General features: G+C 40.4%; 1 protein-coding gene across 2 annotated transcripts in view; it reads right to left on the bottom strand.

Moving 5' to 3' along the window:
• LOC108676555 overlaps positions 1-18,299 on the bottom strand; it is a 54,414-nt gene that overhangs the window by 16,676 nt on the left and 19,439 nt on the right. Inside the window, exon 1 of one of the 2 annotated variants that reach the window (XM_047879767.1) lies at positions 2,219-2,693. The exons of the other annotated variant lie outside the window; for it this stretch is intronic. Coding sequence (XP_047735723.1) covers positions 2,219-2,361 — 143 coding nt within the window. The 5' untranslated portion in view covers positions 2,362-2,693. Of the gene's footprint in view, positions 1-2,218; positions 2,694-18,299 lie in introns of those variants that run through there. 2 annotated transcript variants of the gene reach the window in all.

Genomic DNA, 18,299 nt, shown 5'->3' with positions numbered 1-18,299 from the left:
CACTTTGATAGCGGACAAGCAACTTGAGCAATTGTGTCGTATCTAAATTTTTCAAGGGTTTAAAGAGGCAGAGAAAACGATAATGCAAAAACAGAGGAAAGTTGCTCATGTAAATTTATAGAATTAAGAGAATCGATTAACATAAAAGGTATTAATGAAAAAATAATAAGGATAGGGCAAATGACGACAAAACAAAGGAACATAATTATTAATAAAACACTAAAAGGTACCAGCAAAAAGACAAGATTGGAAGAATATGACATATTCTTCCAAACTTGTCATATATTGCCGGGACAAGAATTTTGTTTTAAGAATTAACATGATAAAGAAACACACTTAGGACTTACCGAAATATATTTTCGACTTGCAAAAACACCTCAAGGCTATCATAAGAACGCTCAGAGAATTAAAGTGTACAAATAGATATTGAACAAAGAAGAGGACGCAAAAATCAATGAAATCATCCGATCATTCGATGTGAAAAATGTTCAGTCGGACTCATAGTTATGGTGAGGAGAAAAACACGAACGATGTGAAGAAGCGGGAAGCTGATGATAGATAATGACGAGAATTTAGGAGGATAAGTCACGAAAAAGTAGTACAGGATGGAGCCGAAACAGCACTAAGAATGGATAAATGATGCAAGCAGAAGACAGATTATTTGGAGAAATAAAAGATGTGTAATGAACAAATTCGAAGTCTGACGAGAAGTGAAGTGAAGGAATAAAGTAGAGATTGAGTAGGGAAGTTGTGAGAGATTGAACAGGTTATTAATAATTTATTGTGTTGTTCATATCAGCATTGGCTGATTCGTGTTCTCATTGCAGCTTAAGGTTGTACCTATCCGATCACCGGGCTGAATACTGCAGGGATGAAGATGGCTTCATTTTATTTTGTGTTGGAATGCGTCCCTATAGCAAAGTGAAGGATGGATGACTCGAGAAGTGTAGGACGGAGGCGATGCTCCTGAGCGTGACAGGATGTCACAAATGAGAGCGAGCACCTCACGTTCGCTTCACGAGTCTGTCTTTACGACTGTCCTCAGCCTTACAGTGCCTAAATCCGGCCTCACTATTCAGTCTTTATAACAGTCGCCAATCGCACGACTCCCAACATGGCACCTCACTAGTCAGTTTCTGACTGTCCTCGGCCTCACGCCCGCCTCATTAGCCAGTCTTTTCGACAGTTGTCAGCCTCACAGCTCCCAACACAAGCCTCACTAGCCAGTCTTCAAGGCAGTCGTCAGCCTCACAGCCCCAACACACGCCTCACTAGCCAGTCTTCACGACAGTCGTCAAGCCTCACAGCTCCCAACACACGCCTCACTAGCCAGTCTTCACGACAGTCGTCAGCCTCAAAGCTCCAACACACGCCTCACTAGCCAGTCTTCACGACAGTTGTCAGCCTCACGGCCCCAACACACGCCTCACTATTAAAATTTGTCATGTTTGCACGTTAACGATGCAAAAATTTTAAAATTATATTTATCTCTCGATCAGGCGATTCCTCGTGCGTAGCTCAAACCGCAGTTAACAATGATCAAAATTAAAACCGAAGTTAACAATGATTGACGAGTACGCGAGGAACGGCTCTTCCATGGCTGACTGTAGTGAACTTTCTGAGTATATCAGAAAAAAGCACGTAGTTGTTCATAATTGATAGAGCTTATGAAATCAATATTAAGAATTATATTGCTCTAACAAAAACTATACAAATCATTAATATAAGGAAGATATTTCGAGCCGTATATGGGTATAAAAAATTGTGTAGAATACTAAACGATAAATCTGTCTTGATATAAGTACCCAAGACCTTAATGGTAAGGTCCGCAAGGAAAACCTTAAGTGCTCGAACGGGAATCAACCTTTTGAATGGTTCACTGATTTCTCGCGTCGATTCAAACGGCTTCTTTTATGCTGCCACAATATTTCTCGGGCAGAAGCAGCCAACGAGGTGGAACACAGAAACTCCAGGCTGTCAGTGACTTTCTCTATACAATTTGCGCTGAAACAGAGCGTTCTTTTGGCGGGCGTTCGTTCAGTGCGTCCGTTTGGCAGCCGGAGTTGAGAAGGATGCGTTCAATAGAGCAGAAGAGTTGTTACCGTTGCGAGGAGAAACAAAGAAAAGATGCAGGATGATTTCAAAATGAAGTTTCCATTAGGTCAGTGGAGATATCTATTGAATAGACGAACTAATTTAAAAACCCAGCTCAACTTACGGATGGAGTTTACCATCGAAGACGTCGACAAAATAAGTCGAGTCTCTGGAGTAGCGTGGGACCGAGAAATTTTCCTGCACTGCAGCGCTGTTCAAATGATGAGCTTGAAATCCTAAAATACACTTTCTCTCTTGCGCGTACATCCTGAAATTAGATTGAACTTCAGACCCGAAGATCACTGCAGAAAACTGGCATATTGCTTAGTGGTTACCGCAAAATTTACGTGGGCACTGATACAGTTCGTTAAATATTCGTTCGTCCTCGTGCTCTCAAAGGGAAATTTGATTGCACTGCACAGTTTCTTCCAACATCATGTTCTTCGCTAAGGATCTTGATACCTTTCAGCAATCTCACAATATTTTCTGCACGTTCCAACGCTAAGTGCGCGCAAAGATCTAGAATTATCAAGGCTACGCTTGTATATTGAATAATAAAAAGGTGGGCTTTTACCGCAATATTTGAAACTTTGGACCGCACCACCTAGAACGGCTGCTTACGAACTAGCAAAAGTAAGAATGCGACAGCACGATGTGCGTCGTAGGCTGGTGTCAGGAACAATCAAGCAATATTTACATAGATACGTGAAATCTAATCAATTACTTCACTGATAGCGAGTCTCAATATCTGTGGATACAACATACGTCACAATACGAGTAATATTGGTGACATTTAATGATTGATATCGAACAATGATGTAAATCCAGAATTGTATACATGTAGAAGTATTTACTTACGAATAAATTTGGTTCAAAGAATTAAAATTCATATTGTTTTATTTTTTAGCATGAACATAGAATACAAAAAAAAAATACTGTGCAGATCTTCCCTATGCAGAATTATATGTCAGCATAATCCGGTGTTAGCAGGGAGCGCCAAATTTTTTTTTTTTTCAGAAAGAATACAAAAATTTTTGTGTACTTATGTAAAAAAATATTTTTTGTGTACTTTTAAGGACAAATTTCTTTTAATTAAGGATAAACAACAACTTTTAATTAAGGATAAATCATGATTTACGCATATTTTTGGGGACGTCCGCGCTAGGACGTCCCGCGGCAAATTCAATGCGAACGAAACACAATACGATAACTCAAGGAGAACTAACGCGAGCAAGTGCAACTGTATATCAGAAGAAATAATTTTTGACCAATCCAATATTAATGACAAGAAAATAATGTTTTTCTTTATTTTATTTTTTATTATTTCTTATATTTTATTTTTTTCTTGTCTGACATAGGTCAAAGAAAGTGAACGCCTGGCATATACTAAGACTGGACCGTGATAGAGAATTGGAATCGTTGGTCCTTTGCCCATAAAAAAATTGGAAGAACGAGCAAGTGTAAAACACAAATTCAGTAAGATTATTGGTAATTAAGTGTAAATTGGTAAAAAGTGTAAATTGGTAAAGTGTAAATGTAAATTGGTTAAGTGTAAATTGGTAAAATTGGTAAATTAAGTAAGATTATACTCAATAAAACTTGTACATCTTTGGCTACCAAATTGTCTTATCTCTTTTAAATTGCAACAATAAGCATGTTTTTTCCCACAAACACTTTTAATACTGATTTAGATTCCTAAATTAGTATCATTGAAGATATTTTATTTCACAATCCATCGAATTGCTCTCGAAAAATTGGCGAATTACCTCAACAGCTAATTTACCATATTTGGTAATCCAGGCTAACGGGGACGAATGAAAAATTATCATAAAGATGCAACTTAAGTAAAATGTGACGTAGAAACAAGATGCAAGTGTATAGCAGTAAGGAGCAGGAAGGCGCGGCGTCGACGTACGTGCGTCACATCTGAGGTGCGTATCCGGCGGAAGAAGCGGCGCGGGAGGCATCGGAGCAGCGATACGCCGTGAGAACGATGAGTGAGAAAACTATCATGACGAAACTGCTCAAGAAGCGTACACGACAAAATTTTGTCGTTAACAAACGCGTATGTTAAAGTTGTAAAATGAACAACATCGTAAAAACACGCGTATATTAAAGTAGTAAAATGAACAACATCGTAAAAACACGCGTATATTAAAGTAGTAAAATGAACAACATCGTAAAAACACGCGTATATTAAAGTAGTAAAATGAACAATATCGTAAAAACACGCGTATATTAAAGTAGTAAAATGAACAACATCGTAAACACACGCGTATATTAAAGTAGTAAAATGAACAACATCGTAAAATTACGCGTATATTAAAGTAGTAAAATGAACAACACCAATCGATTAACAGTAGAATCTGCACAGCAAAGCTTGACTGCGTGAGTCACACAAACACTACTCATTCGCTTGTGCCGATGAGCTCCATAGTTTTTGTGATAGAAATACAATAAAACATTGTAACATAGGTTGCTGAGTCACAATTCATATTTTATCACGCCTAATTTCAAATATCACTGAATCCAATAATGTTGTTTACGGAGACACGGAAGAAATAAAGTGTTAGCACCCGATTTCCAATCATTCGGAACATTGCTGCAATGAATTATTCGATTGATAACGCGTCAAATCAACACAATAGAAGACTTTACATGACGGAGCTTCCAGGACTATACGGGAGCTGTGCGCGGGATGGGGTCGCTTTCTCAAGCCGGGGTCACCAGGGTCGCCGGTGCCGGGCTAAAGGTGCTACGTGACTTCCAGCGGCAACGGCGAAGATAAAGAGGCAAAGGTGCCGATAACAGCGCCAACAATGGCGATAACAGCAGAAATATAAGAAACGAAATTCAAAATAATTTCAGTAGACAGCAATGATAAAAAATCAAATAACAAACCTTATATTTATTGTCCTGCATTTAATAGAAAGTCAAATTCACCACAGAATCTTGGTGAGGAATGCCCATGTTCAATATCAACCCCACGCCGAACAAAGTAGTCTTTATTTTTTTTGTTAACCTGCATAAGGAATTCTCAGGAGTCACGAAGATATAAAAAAGTACCGTAGTATTTTTTTTGTTAACCTGCATAAGGAATTCTCAGGAGTCGCGAAGATATATAAATTCGTGGGAACAACCGTGAAAATCTCACACAACCTAAGACGATGTCACGTATTTTCCAGGGCAAAGTTCTGTCGCCCCAAGTTAAACAATATTTCACGAGGGCGAGGGAGGTAAGAAATCTTACAAAGAATTGACTGGGAAGAAGTACATATATATCAATTTACGGAACTCCGAGACGGAAAAAAATTTGAGTAAAACGATAAATTGGCATGCGATTATATTTGATCGTCAATTTCATATCATCTCCGAGTAACTCAGAAGCCACATTGGACGCCCAAAGAGTTATTGTTTAGAAAATTGCTTTCAACATGGATTCCTCGTTACGCTCACACTAATCTGAAAATATATCGTACTTATTATCGACTGTAAATAACAATTGAAATTTATCAACAGTTAGTTAGTTGAAATTTATCATCAGGCGTCTCTATTAAAAGATAGTTTCAAGTGAAATACACTTCAGGGGAAGATAAAACATGGTAAATTAGGAGCTCATACACTCGCTACTAAATTACATTGAAAATTTTTTAATGTGGTCTCAGAAAATCCAGTTTCAGGACATCAGAAGTTTATGTAGTGATGAAATTCGAAATACAATCTAAGAAGCTCCAAGTTGGATGTCTCATGAAAAATAATTTCTAAGCTATTGCGAAATCCACGAACACTCCGTACGCTTTAGACGTACTGACGAATTTAACGAGCGTACAATACGTGTACGTAATAATAATGAACAAGTAATTCCACCGACAGGACCTCGCTAACAAGGATGCTGCTCACATCGAGCCATTAACTTCGGGCCGTGTTGGCAGAGCGCCGAACTGGATCATCAAAAATGCTGAACGACGAGTGGGCGGCTGGGTTGTAATGACCTGACGTGGTTGTTATGACCAGACGTGGTTATGACAAGACGTGGTTATGACAAGACGTGGTTGTAATGACCAGACGTGGCTGTTATGTCCAGACGTGGTTGTTATGACCAGACGTGGTTGTTATGACCAGACGTGGTTGTAATGACCAGACGTGGCTGTTATGTCCAGACGTGGTTGTTATGACCAGACGTGGTTGTTATGACCAGACGTGGTTGTTATGACCAGACGTGGCTGTTATGACCAGACGTGGTTGTTACGACCAGACGTGGTTGTTACGACCAGACGGGGTTGTTATGACCAGACGTGGTTGTTACGACCAGACGTGGTTGTTACGACCAGACGTGGTTGTTACGACCAGACGGGGTTGTACCACGACAAGACGAGGTTGACAAGACCATGACAAGACGTGGTTGTTATTACCAGACGTGATTGTTATGACCAGACGGGGTTGTTGTGACCAGACTTGGTTGTTATGACACCGCACAAGCACGGTGTAGGTAAATAACCGGCAGAATAAGGCTAAAAAATTATTTTCCACAATAATTTAGATAACGAGCAACGTGTTTCCAACAATTCTCGAATAAAACGAACCCTTTGAATCATGACGAGAAATCTGATCTTCCAGGTAATAAACAGAAGAAAATTTGTGTCAACAGCTCTTAGAACCCCGTCTTGGAGGCGTCACATAGCTCCTGCTGCAGAGCTCTTCTGCGATTTAAAGAATTAGTTTTATTAATAGAACGATTAGAACACTGCTTTTTTAATCACTTCATTAATAAAATAAATGTTGTAAATCTCAGACGAGATATCTGAACTTCCAAATGAAGAACAGAAGGAAAGTGTTTGAGTCAGCAGGTCAAAGAAGGGTTTGCGATGGTCTTGGAGGCATCGTAAACCCACTGTCGCAGAGCTGCATCATTAATGCTTCATCGCACTGCATCATCAGAGCAGCCATCTCCCGTAACGACGCACTGAAATACTCAATAGAGCTCTGAGCTCATCTGCACTGACGACAGTTTCTCGACCTCATCATAAGGAACAAGTTGAAGTTGAGGCCCATTTTTAACACTGTTTCGGAGAATCTTAACAATGCTTCAACTAGTTTATTATGTTTGGCATAATTTTCGATGAAGTAGTCAGCAAACACATTCTACAGTAATTTGTTTATACTATTAACTATTAAAAGTATATAACTATTAAAAACTATAACTATAAATATATAACTATTAAAAATCTTACTTCAAGACGATTACTTTAATTAGTTCACACAGATTACAACACTAACTTTGTAAAGTTTAAGCCAAGCATTTCAGAACAATTACTCCTAATTCTTCCTCTCAGTTCATAACAATATATTTCATATTGTCTACCAAATCAAAATGTCTACAACAAATTCCAAGTAATGTTCTGACAGCAGAACAAAAAGAAAACAGTTAAAATCATATCAGTGAAGCTTACGTCATCGTCACACATGGGTTTCATCGAAGCACAACAGCAACCACATACCTGCAACAAAAGACAACAATTAACACAAGAGAATGTAAAGAAATCATACACATGTTGCAACCTGTATCATATTGAGGGACGTGGAAGAGTAGCGCCTAAATATAAAAAACTTACGTTCTTATTTTGGACGTGGTTCGCCCACTAGCGTAGCATTGCAATCAGTCATTAGAAATCATCTCAACGGAATTGGTGGCCCAAAAGAAAGCATTTACTTAGCAATTGATACGATGAGTAAAAAGCAAAACAAATCGAAGCAAAGTTTAGCCATTACAATCCAACTATTTCAATTATCAATTAATCTTACAGTTTCAACATGTTATTTAATTTAATTCTGAAAAGTGCACAGTAAGGCAGAACGTACCGAAAGGAATATTACGTGAGAGAACAATAAATGAAGTGATGTATATTAATTCGGACACGTCACCTTATCAGTAATTATGAAAAAAAGCAGACAATAACAGCTTCAGGTCCAAAATAGTTCGTATGCTAGTGTCTGCAAAAACACAAAGGCAAACAAACAAACGATCATCACGTAATTACGGTACCAGGAACACGTGATTTGCAAGCTATGTATCTATGTGCAGAATTGCACGTGACAGGCAATGAGAGCATACGTAAAAAATTGAAGTAAACATTCTCAACATAAGTTAGTCCAATAACATCAGTTGATACGTTCAACCGAACAGGTGGCCAGAACATAATTAACTATTACCGTGTGGCATGGATATCGGGGAAGGTTTTCACCTTTGCCTTTGTGAGTGATTTACCCGTGTAAAACACTACTAGTCTATATACGTCATAGTCTATATAGTCTATATGCAGCCTAATTATTAAATTGTAAAGAATGCACATGTTAGTTTTATACATATACCTTTAGTAATTTCAGCGGATATTTGACCAAAAGAAAATTGTTAGATTATGGGACTGAACAAGTCTATTGAGCGATGTTGTCTTCAGTAGCTATAGTCCCACTTCGTATACAGAGGAAGTCTGGATCGCAGAGACAGAGCATTTCATGCGTACGTGAGTCACGCACAGCAAAGACCTGCAATAGAGTGCGTCAGGTAGGCACTAAAGAGCGTCTGGTTTCGTGAGAACGACAAGCGGCCACAAAAGCGTCAGTTCTGAACCCGCTAAAACAATGACACTTGTGCTGCAACGCAACACTGCACCTTCTGTGCTGCCGCTGCTGCGGTGCCAGACAGTTCCTCGCTCTTCTGCATTACATCTGTCCTGTTGTGGTTGTTCGATTTCTCATTAGCTTGCCTTTGAACTGGCCAGCTTTTGTATGTCTGAAGATATTTGAGAGAGAATTCATAAATTTGGCCGAAAATAACTATACATCGGGAAGGGTGAAAAAAAACGACTTTCCTGGAATTTCGTTCTTCGAATTTGACTTTTATTTACGTGGACAAATGCCGAACGAATCTCCTTTAGGATTTACCAATCAGGATTTACGTAGACAAATGCCGAACGAATCTCCTTTAGGATTTACCAATCAAACCATTTTCACAGTTTCCGCAAAGAGACAAAGAAAATATAAAGAAAAAAGATTTTTACAGTACTTTCGGCTTCAATGTTCAATTTTCGAACTTAACCTGCATCGCTGAGGTAATGCTCTGAATAAATAAACATGATTCACTTTAAAATTAGTAAGCATAATATGACGGAAGTCGATAGATGATTCACCTATACATTTTATTTAGAGCATTCAAGATTTATTAATAAATATTTCGAGTTGTAGGTGATATTGATATTTAACTATTTCACTATAACCTGGTGGGATACCAGTGATATATTTGCCAGCAGGTCCCGAGAGCAGGTCACACGGTTGGGAGTTGATTATAGTCTGGTGAACTTGCTGAATTAGTAAGAGAATGTTGCCAACGTGCCAGGATATTTAAAAAAACTGTGCGTAGTGTTTGAGTGAGAACAAAAAAAAGGACCTTCCTGGACACTTTTTCTCAACTTCACAAATCATGCATGACCTTAGTAGTTCAGGAACTAAGCTCTATTGCGAAAAAGTCATAGATCTCTCTAGTGAAACCGGATGCTGAAAATGACCCATTTACATACCGTATTATAGTTGAAAAAACAGGCCAGTATGGAAACATTTGAAGAGAAAAAAACGTGACCATCTTCAAAGAACGATATGATAATATTAAAAATAATTCCGTCTTAATCTTTGCTGTTTCGGGATTCAATTGCGACAGATACAAAAGCTGTCCTGGCATCAGAGACAAAAAGACGGTGCCTCCATTGCAACAATCTTTTCTTGAAAACGAACAGTCAACCAGTGAAATTTTAATGCAAGAAGATTTTAGTGGATAAAAATACAGACGGCCAAGGGTTCCAAAGCTTTAAAATGTCGACTCGTGAATTGTAGCTTAATGAAACTCGGATGCCGCTTCTGAAACTTCTGCAAATAAAGACAGAGCATAGCAATAGCTTCATATCGCTTAAAGAGCTAAGTTTTGAGGGGACATCAATGTATTACAACAATTATAAATTCAATTGAAAGTCAGAGAGTGCTGGTGTTCGCTAGCTAGCTAATAGCTAATACTGAACAATCTTAGATAGCTAATATTAAATGATCAAGTGTGCCTTCAATGGGAGATTTCGAGACCGAGGGAGCGAGTGTATATGCACAGCAAAAGGCGACGGAACTTATTGCGAGGGGCATTCCAAAGTTGTTGCTGCATGAGGGTTGTCATGCACGCCGAGGCCAAAGGCTAAACCATGAGCGGCTAGCCAAAATTCAAGCTAGAGGAGGTTGTTCTGAGGTCCCCCATCATGATCAGCAGCTTCGTAGACGTGTGTGACGGCCACGTTCGTGGGTCGGCACTTCCGAGAAGTAAATTTCCCCAGAAATTTAGTCATTGATACCAGGAGATTTCTGTATAAGAGCAAACATAATCTTAAAGTAAGGTCGCAAGGACATTAAGATAAGCTAGGATTAAGGTTGAGCGTACCATTTTACAAAGCAAGCTCACTTGAATATTAACACAAAGCAAGCTCATTTGAATAAACTATTTCCATCACACGATTACATTCATAGGGTTCAAAAATCTACACCTGGTAACTGGCCACCCGCCTTGAGTAAACATGGCCGACATGATGACTAGACATAAAAAAATCGCTCGACCGTCGAGTACCATGAAGCGTGTCCGCATTTTTCTTCGTTCCCATTGATCAATCACCCACACGAAGACAAGACAATGGAATGAAGGTCAAGCGCGATCGACAAGTGCACACTAACGCAATACATGCCGTCTCAGCTCATGCAAGCAGCCTCGCTAAAAAACGTATATGTAATTCCTTGTGACGCACAAATCTCAGCTAGTATTCTCTCCTGCAGCCCGCATGAACTGTTTACAGAAACGAATCTAATTACGCCACATACATGGACGCTCCAAATATAGAAGCCTTTTTAACACCTGTAAGAGCTGGCAACGATGAGCACATCTGCACTCTCATTCATGCGGATCTTCTCATTGAAGGAAGATGATGACAAGCATTACTAAGCATGGTCAGTGGCTCACTGCAGCGAAGGCATTCCTGTGGACGGTCAACATGGACCAAGATTCTCAATAGGGTAAGAAAAGAGGCTGAATCAGCTTGAAGTCTTGCAACAACTTTCAACAGTGACACGATGAGGTGGAGCCCTGAGGCAGTTTTGGGCGCATTTTCTGCACCAGCAGCCGGCCTTTGGGAGCCAGGTAAAAAACTGCCTCAGGACGACGCCAACAAAAGCGACAGCTCGACAAAAGGAAGACTGAGCTACGGAGACGAGATCGCTTCGCTAAATGAAAACGTATCTAAATTAGACGACCTCTGATGGAGCAGACACAGCCTCGAAGCCTTCGTGGGCTTCTAGTTTACGCACTCAAGGTCAACGCGAGTCATCCCGCATCCCGAGGCTGCGGTGAGATCCTCGAGAATGCACTACACTTTCTTAATGCTGCAATTAACGAAAAAAAGTTGCGTGATTGGAATCAAGGTTATTTTATTTTTCTACGATCCCGACGATTTTATCGAAACTAATTAAAAGTCTCGGTAAAATTAATGATCAAGGCATTTTTAGAGTAAAAAATAGAATAAAAGATGTGAGAATCTAGTACGACAAGGGAAGAAAACCACGTAAAAGCCAAAAAGTTCGAAGGAGGAGTGTTAAAGGGCGTCGCTCGTCCAGCTTCTGCACCACAGGGAATCAACACCGAAGCTACGGCCACAAATGGCGCGTGACAGGAACACCCATGACGACCGTCAGAATATCTACTGAAGGCATCACGAGTTCGGCGAGTAGAATATTATATAGCGGGGTACTGATAACGGGTCACGGGATAGGGGTAGGTATTAAATGACTTTTCTTCGTAACAGTCATATCAGTCATTGCTTCTGCATCTCATATGATACCGTACATTTGTCATCTAAACAAAAATGATGTTTTCCACTTCAAGAATATTTGAATTCAAGAATATCCACTCCACTGAGAATATTTGATGTGACATCGAACAAGATATTCAAGAAAGGGAAGAATGCATAAATGCCAAACTTCATCAGGCAGGGAGCCTGATGAAGCCTTGAAAAAAAAAGCAAAGGTGACAATGCACGCATGACACCACCGGGAGCCACGCCCCCCCCCCCCGGCTGTGACGGGTAAGGAGAACCAGGGCGGCGGCGTGCGGGAAGGCAGCCCGCTGAGTCCTGAGACCGCGTCACACCCACACGCCAACCAACTTGTGAGGCTCATACCTTCCCGCCATAATTTACAATACTGACGCGAATACCTGGAGATTATTCACATTTTTCCCAAACCTCGTATAGAAAACTGCTGCAAAACATAATATTTTAAACACATCACACGCCAACCAACTTGTGAGGCTCATACCTTACCGCCATAATTTACAATACTGACGCGAATACCTGGAGATTATCCACATTTTTCACAAACCTCATATAGAAAATTGCTGCAAAAAAAACTTAATATTTTAAACAGATGAAATTCAGAGTAGAGTAAGAATAGAGCATCCACGCCACGACAAGCCGTATGATCCGCACTCCGCAGTTAGCAAACTAGCGCCTTACGCCCGACATGCAAAACACGGCGCACTCAGCCAACCATGGGACGATCTCGAGACACTGTCGGCCATGAGCCGCAGCACGAGCGTGAAAACAAACAACAGCACAAACCTGCAGGCTGGTAAATATAATCAGTTAGGTTCTAGGTAAATAGTCTGTAAGATCATCTCAAGTTGGAGTAATTTGGATGCGTAGTGCGGTTACATAAATAAAATATGCAGCAGCATGCGCGGAGAAGTGCTCAACTGAGCTAAGTTCGATGTGCGGCAAATGATCACGTTTTCGTGTAGCGGTAGAACCAAAGAAACATTTGATGTATCAAATAGTCCATAAATAGTTTAGAAATAACGCTTTCTAAAGTCCCAAATTTTTAAGACGAAATTGCTGGCTCAAGGAAGGAGATAGCGATCGCTGGCAAGTTTTCTATAAATAAAATTACTTAACAAAGTATAGTAAGAATAAAAACTTGAATAATTTTGGTACTACTACGGTCATTGCCCCTTCTTAATACGTCACTGGAGGCTCATGGCAACCGAGAAAAGTGAACTTTACAAGAAAACAGGCGCGATAGTTCATGAAGCCTTGTGAGATAACGCCTAATAAACTCATTAAACCGTCGCATGAAAAATTAATTATTCCACAGAATGGGTTTTGATATCACTCAAGTAAGCATAATTAATGCACCATGCAGCACTCTTTGTTTCTAGCAGACAAAGAAGGATATGACAACAGGATTCTAAATTACCCCATACTAATGGCTCTCGGTTAATTGATTCATTAGCATTAAAGCCCTGAATATTTACAAGTATCAATCGAAGTCAGAACAAAAGAAAACAATTGTCGCCTGAGAAAAAATTATGTTTGACGGAAGTATACACGCGTAGAAAAAGGATAAAGAAAAGCAGCTAGAAAATTGATGATTAGCAGTTAGGAGATGAAGGAGCACAGAGAGAGAAGAAAGAGAAGCGCTCAGCGGAGCATGTCGAGGCGAGAGACAAATCGCTCGACCGTCGCTAGCGTGACGAGCGTCGTCGCTCGGTAGCTCCTGTACAGTCGCTCGCCCTCACAGACGTACAATCCACCACCACCACTACTGCAACGTCGCTCGGTAGCTCCTGTACAGTCACTCGCCCTCACAGACGTACAATCCACCACCACCACTACTGCGACGTCGCTCGGCAGCTCCTGCATGTACAGTCACTCGCCCTCACAGACGTACAACCCACCACCACCGCTACTGCGACGTCGCTCGGTAGCTCCTGTACAGTCACTCGCCCTCACAGACGTACAATCCACCACCACAGCAACGTCGCTCCAAGTGAGTTAAGCTTCCATCGAATTAACTCGTGTTACGAGTCGTGGACCTCAAACAGAACTTTACTTTGTATGTGCAGTGACTCGAATTTAGGTTTGGGCTAAGCACCTTCTGCCGCCTTTGCACATGCTTTGTGAATCCAGCTTTGCAGATTTGCGTTCCAGAATAACCGAGACAAGCAGCTGATAGTAAGTTTTTTTTATCGAAATTATATCTTTCGAGCCAGCACCGAAAGAAAGAATCTTGTACAATGTAATAATAGTGAACCTAGCAATGTTTTAAAATTTATAACTTTTTTCTTTTTCTATATACACTTTACCACAAAAATGATAATAAAAATAAGATATCTGGAGGTCATCTCCGTTATTCCAGAGAAAAGTTTGATGTAAAAGCACTGAACGGGCTACAGCTTTCCTATTCTAGACATGACCCGCGCCAAGCCGAGAGGAGAATCGGGAGCCACCCAGCCGCAGATTTGACCAGAAACTCCCGTAAAAAGTCGGCTGGTGGTCGGTAAAAGAAATCTTCGGTAAGTTTTGTGCTGAAATGGGGAGCGGGCAGCAGCGGAACCGAAGGAAGATCAATCAAGATCGAAGTTTGGGATCAAAATTTAAACGAGTTTTGATCTTGCATCCTGGTTTGGGAGCACTTTATACGAACAAAAATAATGTACTTTATACGCATATCGTTCTTTTAAAGTCGATTGATATTCTTTCGTTAGAACAATTTCTATGTTCAATTACAATTACTAGAATCTGGAAAATAAACGCAACACTGCTATTAGAAATCATAAGTTGCATCCCCATGCCACTATATGAAGGGTCGAAAGCAGGAAGAGAGTCTCGCAATGAACGACTCCCACAAAGTTTGGCCGTGAGAACGAGGACTTTGAGCACAACTTAACTCTGCTGGATAAATGGTTAACCAGCCCGCCATACCATTATCCATGCAAGCGAGCACAACCAACTTACGGGAAAAACATCATATCATAAAATTTCCAGCATCAACTGACATTTTTAGAAGAACTAAGAATTCCATGATGTCTTGAAATGATTATCAGCGAATGGAATGAAAGCGAATACACACTGTAATCTACGACCATCTTTTAAAAATCAGAAATATTTCACCCATCGCGCTTCCCTGTTCCCGGTGAGGGGGAATCGCCTCCCATTCGTCAAAAAGAGCGGTTCAGGTTTTGGCAGAGCACGGCGAGATTTTCTGGCGTTGGGTTTCACCGTTCCAGAAACTTCGCACAACTGAAGCCATTATTCTCTTTTCATCTCTACGAACACTCGTAATTTTACTCCAGAAACTTTGCTCTGACTCTTGGCTCTTTGGAAGAATGTTTTGACTGTCGGACCTCCAGTTGATGAACTATCGTGTTTTTCTGCGAATACCGATAGCATGGATTAGCAGCTGGAAAAATCAAAGATACAAAATAATAATACTTCGCCTTCAAAGAAAGTCCAAATACGTTTCCTTTTCAACAAGCAGAGTCCATTCTAGCGTCACGGTCGCAAAAATTATAGAGCATATGAAGTGCACTACATCAGATAGAAGGACTTACAACAATTGGAAACGATTTTCATCTCATATTTTCTCATTAGTCTCATCATTACAGCCAAATAACCATAGTCTAGTGTTGAACCGCATTAAAAAACTGATAATTTTAATAAAAAAAATCGCTGCTAATTTGAAAAAAAATAGTCTTGCTTGATGTCCGAATCCAGCAAAAGGCTGTACGATAAATTAAACCACGAAGATTATATATAAAAAGAGCAAGAGGAAAACAATGAGAAGTATAAGCGCTTGAGGTGTGGGCCACGTACAAAAATATGCATAGGAGGCTACCGGCACAGAGCTACTGTGACGGAGAACAAGTGCATACAATGAGTTTTATGTTGCCTGCAGTCACTTAGTATGCGCTGCTGCGTTCATACGAGGCGTCTTCAATTGCATTAATGCATCACAATCATCTTCCGAGAGCAGAATTAGCTCCTGAAGTCCAAATGAGATGATAAACATGAAGCTAAACAGAAGATCAATTCACAGCTTTTAAATTCTCAAAAATAAGCTAGTCGAAATGTGTGACGCTAAGAATGAAGTAAAAGTGAATGCACGTACACCTGACACTCACAAACAGCCCTGCATGCCTCATTTGCAACAATAAAACTCAGCGCAGAAATGAGATGTACTTGAAATATAAGGACGTTAAATTTTGAAAGACGGTTCTGAGATACATGAATATACATAAATACTTCAAGCACACGTTCAGGCATATTATTATTTTTTTTGCAGTCACTTATTCGGGCTCCAACTCCTGTAGTTTATAGAAATGGTGTCAAATTATGATGCCTCTCACATGGCCCCACTATGAGTGAAAAATAGCAGGAATAATTACAAGGGAAGAAGTCCGCGTTGAGTTCATAACTCGTCAATGTAGGTCGCAGGAAAGCAGGTCGCGCTTAACGATGCAGCAGGGCTCCCTGAGAGCACTCATGAGGGAGAGTCGAGCACACATGAATGGAACTGAAACATGACACGAGGCATCACAATAACAAAATTATCATAAATTAAACTACCAATGTCGAAATTATTCTGGAGAACTTTTTCGGAGGCTCATGAAAAGAAGATGTGTTAATGATACAAGAAGCACTGATATCTTCTGGACAGAAGATTGAATCCACTTCCATTCTACAGAAAATTGACTTTTGAGCAGTGACACAGTACCAACTTAGGGAAAAGACGCAAATTGCAATTAAATATTGCCTCCGTAAAGCACGACAAGCTCAAACGAGCCACCACATTTCACATCGATTGCGTGTATAAGCAGGCAAGCATGCGCCATGCCGGTAATGTTAGGTAAGGTTTGTAACACGGTTGAATAACCACCTTGAAAGGTGAGTAATTAAGTTGGCGAGGGTTGGTAACGCCAACTTGGTATGGTTGGTAAGAGTTGGTCATGTCATTTTGGTAAGATTGGTAAGAGTTGGTCATGTCATTTTGGTAAGATTGTTAATGGTTGGTAAGACACCTTGGTAAGGTAGGCGAGGGTAAGTAACGCCACCTTGGTGTGGTTGGGAGCAAGCAGCTCAGCAACACAGTCGACCGCGATACGAGGCAATACAAAACAAACATGCAAAACATCCTGCATCATTTCCCTGCGAGTGGTGGTTGTAGAACCTGTATAGCCTCTGCCGCACAACATTAGTTGGAGGCAGTCTTTAAGTCATTCGAATTCAATTTTTGGCTAAATACGTAAGAAATTCTTATATTAGCTGAAAATGTTCATGATTTTGAGCTTCATTTTATATGGAAACAACTCCGGACCGTGTCTTAAGTATTTGGCTTTCACATTTATAGGTTATATTAGGTTATATTCAGGAAATAGCGATGTGCGCCAACATTATGAGTTAGTACTTAAATTGTGAAATATTCTAGCCATGCTTAAATTTGTGTTCATTTGAAAATAAATCATTAGGAATTGGCGGGATAATGCAACACTAATACTAATAATCACAGAACATGAAATTGCGGCGTTACATCAGCAGTTTTTGAAGTGGCCAAATTCATATTTTTTGACGAGCCTGTACGAGAACAAACTTTCAGGAGACATGAGGGGCGAAATTAAGGTGCGAGGTGCGAGGGATCTGTTTCGTAAACACGGAATCGATGTCTAAATCAGGAAGTCGAATGTTGTAGGTGCAATTTGAGGAGGACGCCGTTGCAAGAGTACGGCACAAGCAAATAACTTATCCAAAGAGTAGAGAGAATTACGCAGAGAGTAAGAAAAGTAGTTGAGAATAGTAAATAGTTCCCGAAGAGTGGAAGAGTAAAACTATGTAGACATGTAGGGAAGTGTGCGGTCGTAGCGGTGCTGGCGGAGGTGGCTTGGAATGCAGGCTGGAGGGAGGCGGCACCGCCACCCCAGACGATGGGCGTGCACGCGTAAGGAGGCGAGTGTGTGGGCGGCGGGAAATAAAGCAAGGGCGAGCAAGACTCTCGGATCACCTCAACTGATAAACCCGGGCATATTTGCATAAACTATTGGCCTGTGTGCAGTCCCGCATGCGCTCGCCGGCATCGTCACCAGCAATTCTTCCGTAGGTAGATTTTCAAGGTTTAAAATACACAAAGAATCGTCAAGAACGTAGTAATGCTTACGAAACTGCCTCTATGTAAATAATATCATGTGCTACTGTCCATATACACTTTAAAGTACATTCTAAAATATATTTGCACAACCCAAAATGAAAAAAAAAGGTTTCCACATAGCTTAGAATCATGATCGAGGCGCTATATATACCCTA

This window comes from Hyalella azteca, unplaced genomic scaffold (genome assembly GCF_000764305.2).
Source record: "Hyalella azteca isolate HAZT.00-mixed unplaced genomic scaffold, Hazt_2.0.2 contig3780, whole genome shotgun sequence".
Taxonomy (NCBI): Eukaryota; Metazoa; Arthropoda; class Malacostraca; order Amphipoda; family Hyalellidae; genus Hyalella; species Hyalella azteca.
Note: the sequence above shows the minus strand (reverse complement) of the source record. Positions and strands in the feature narration are given on the sequence as shown.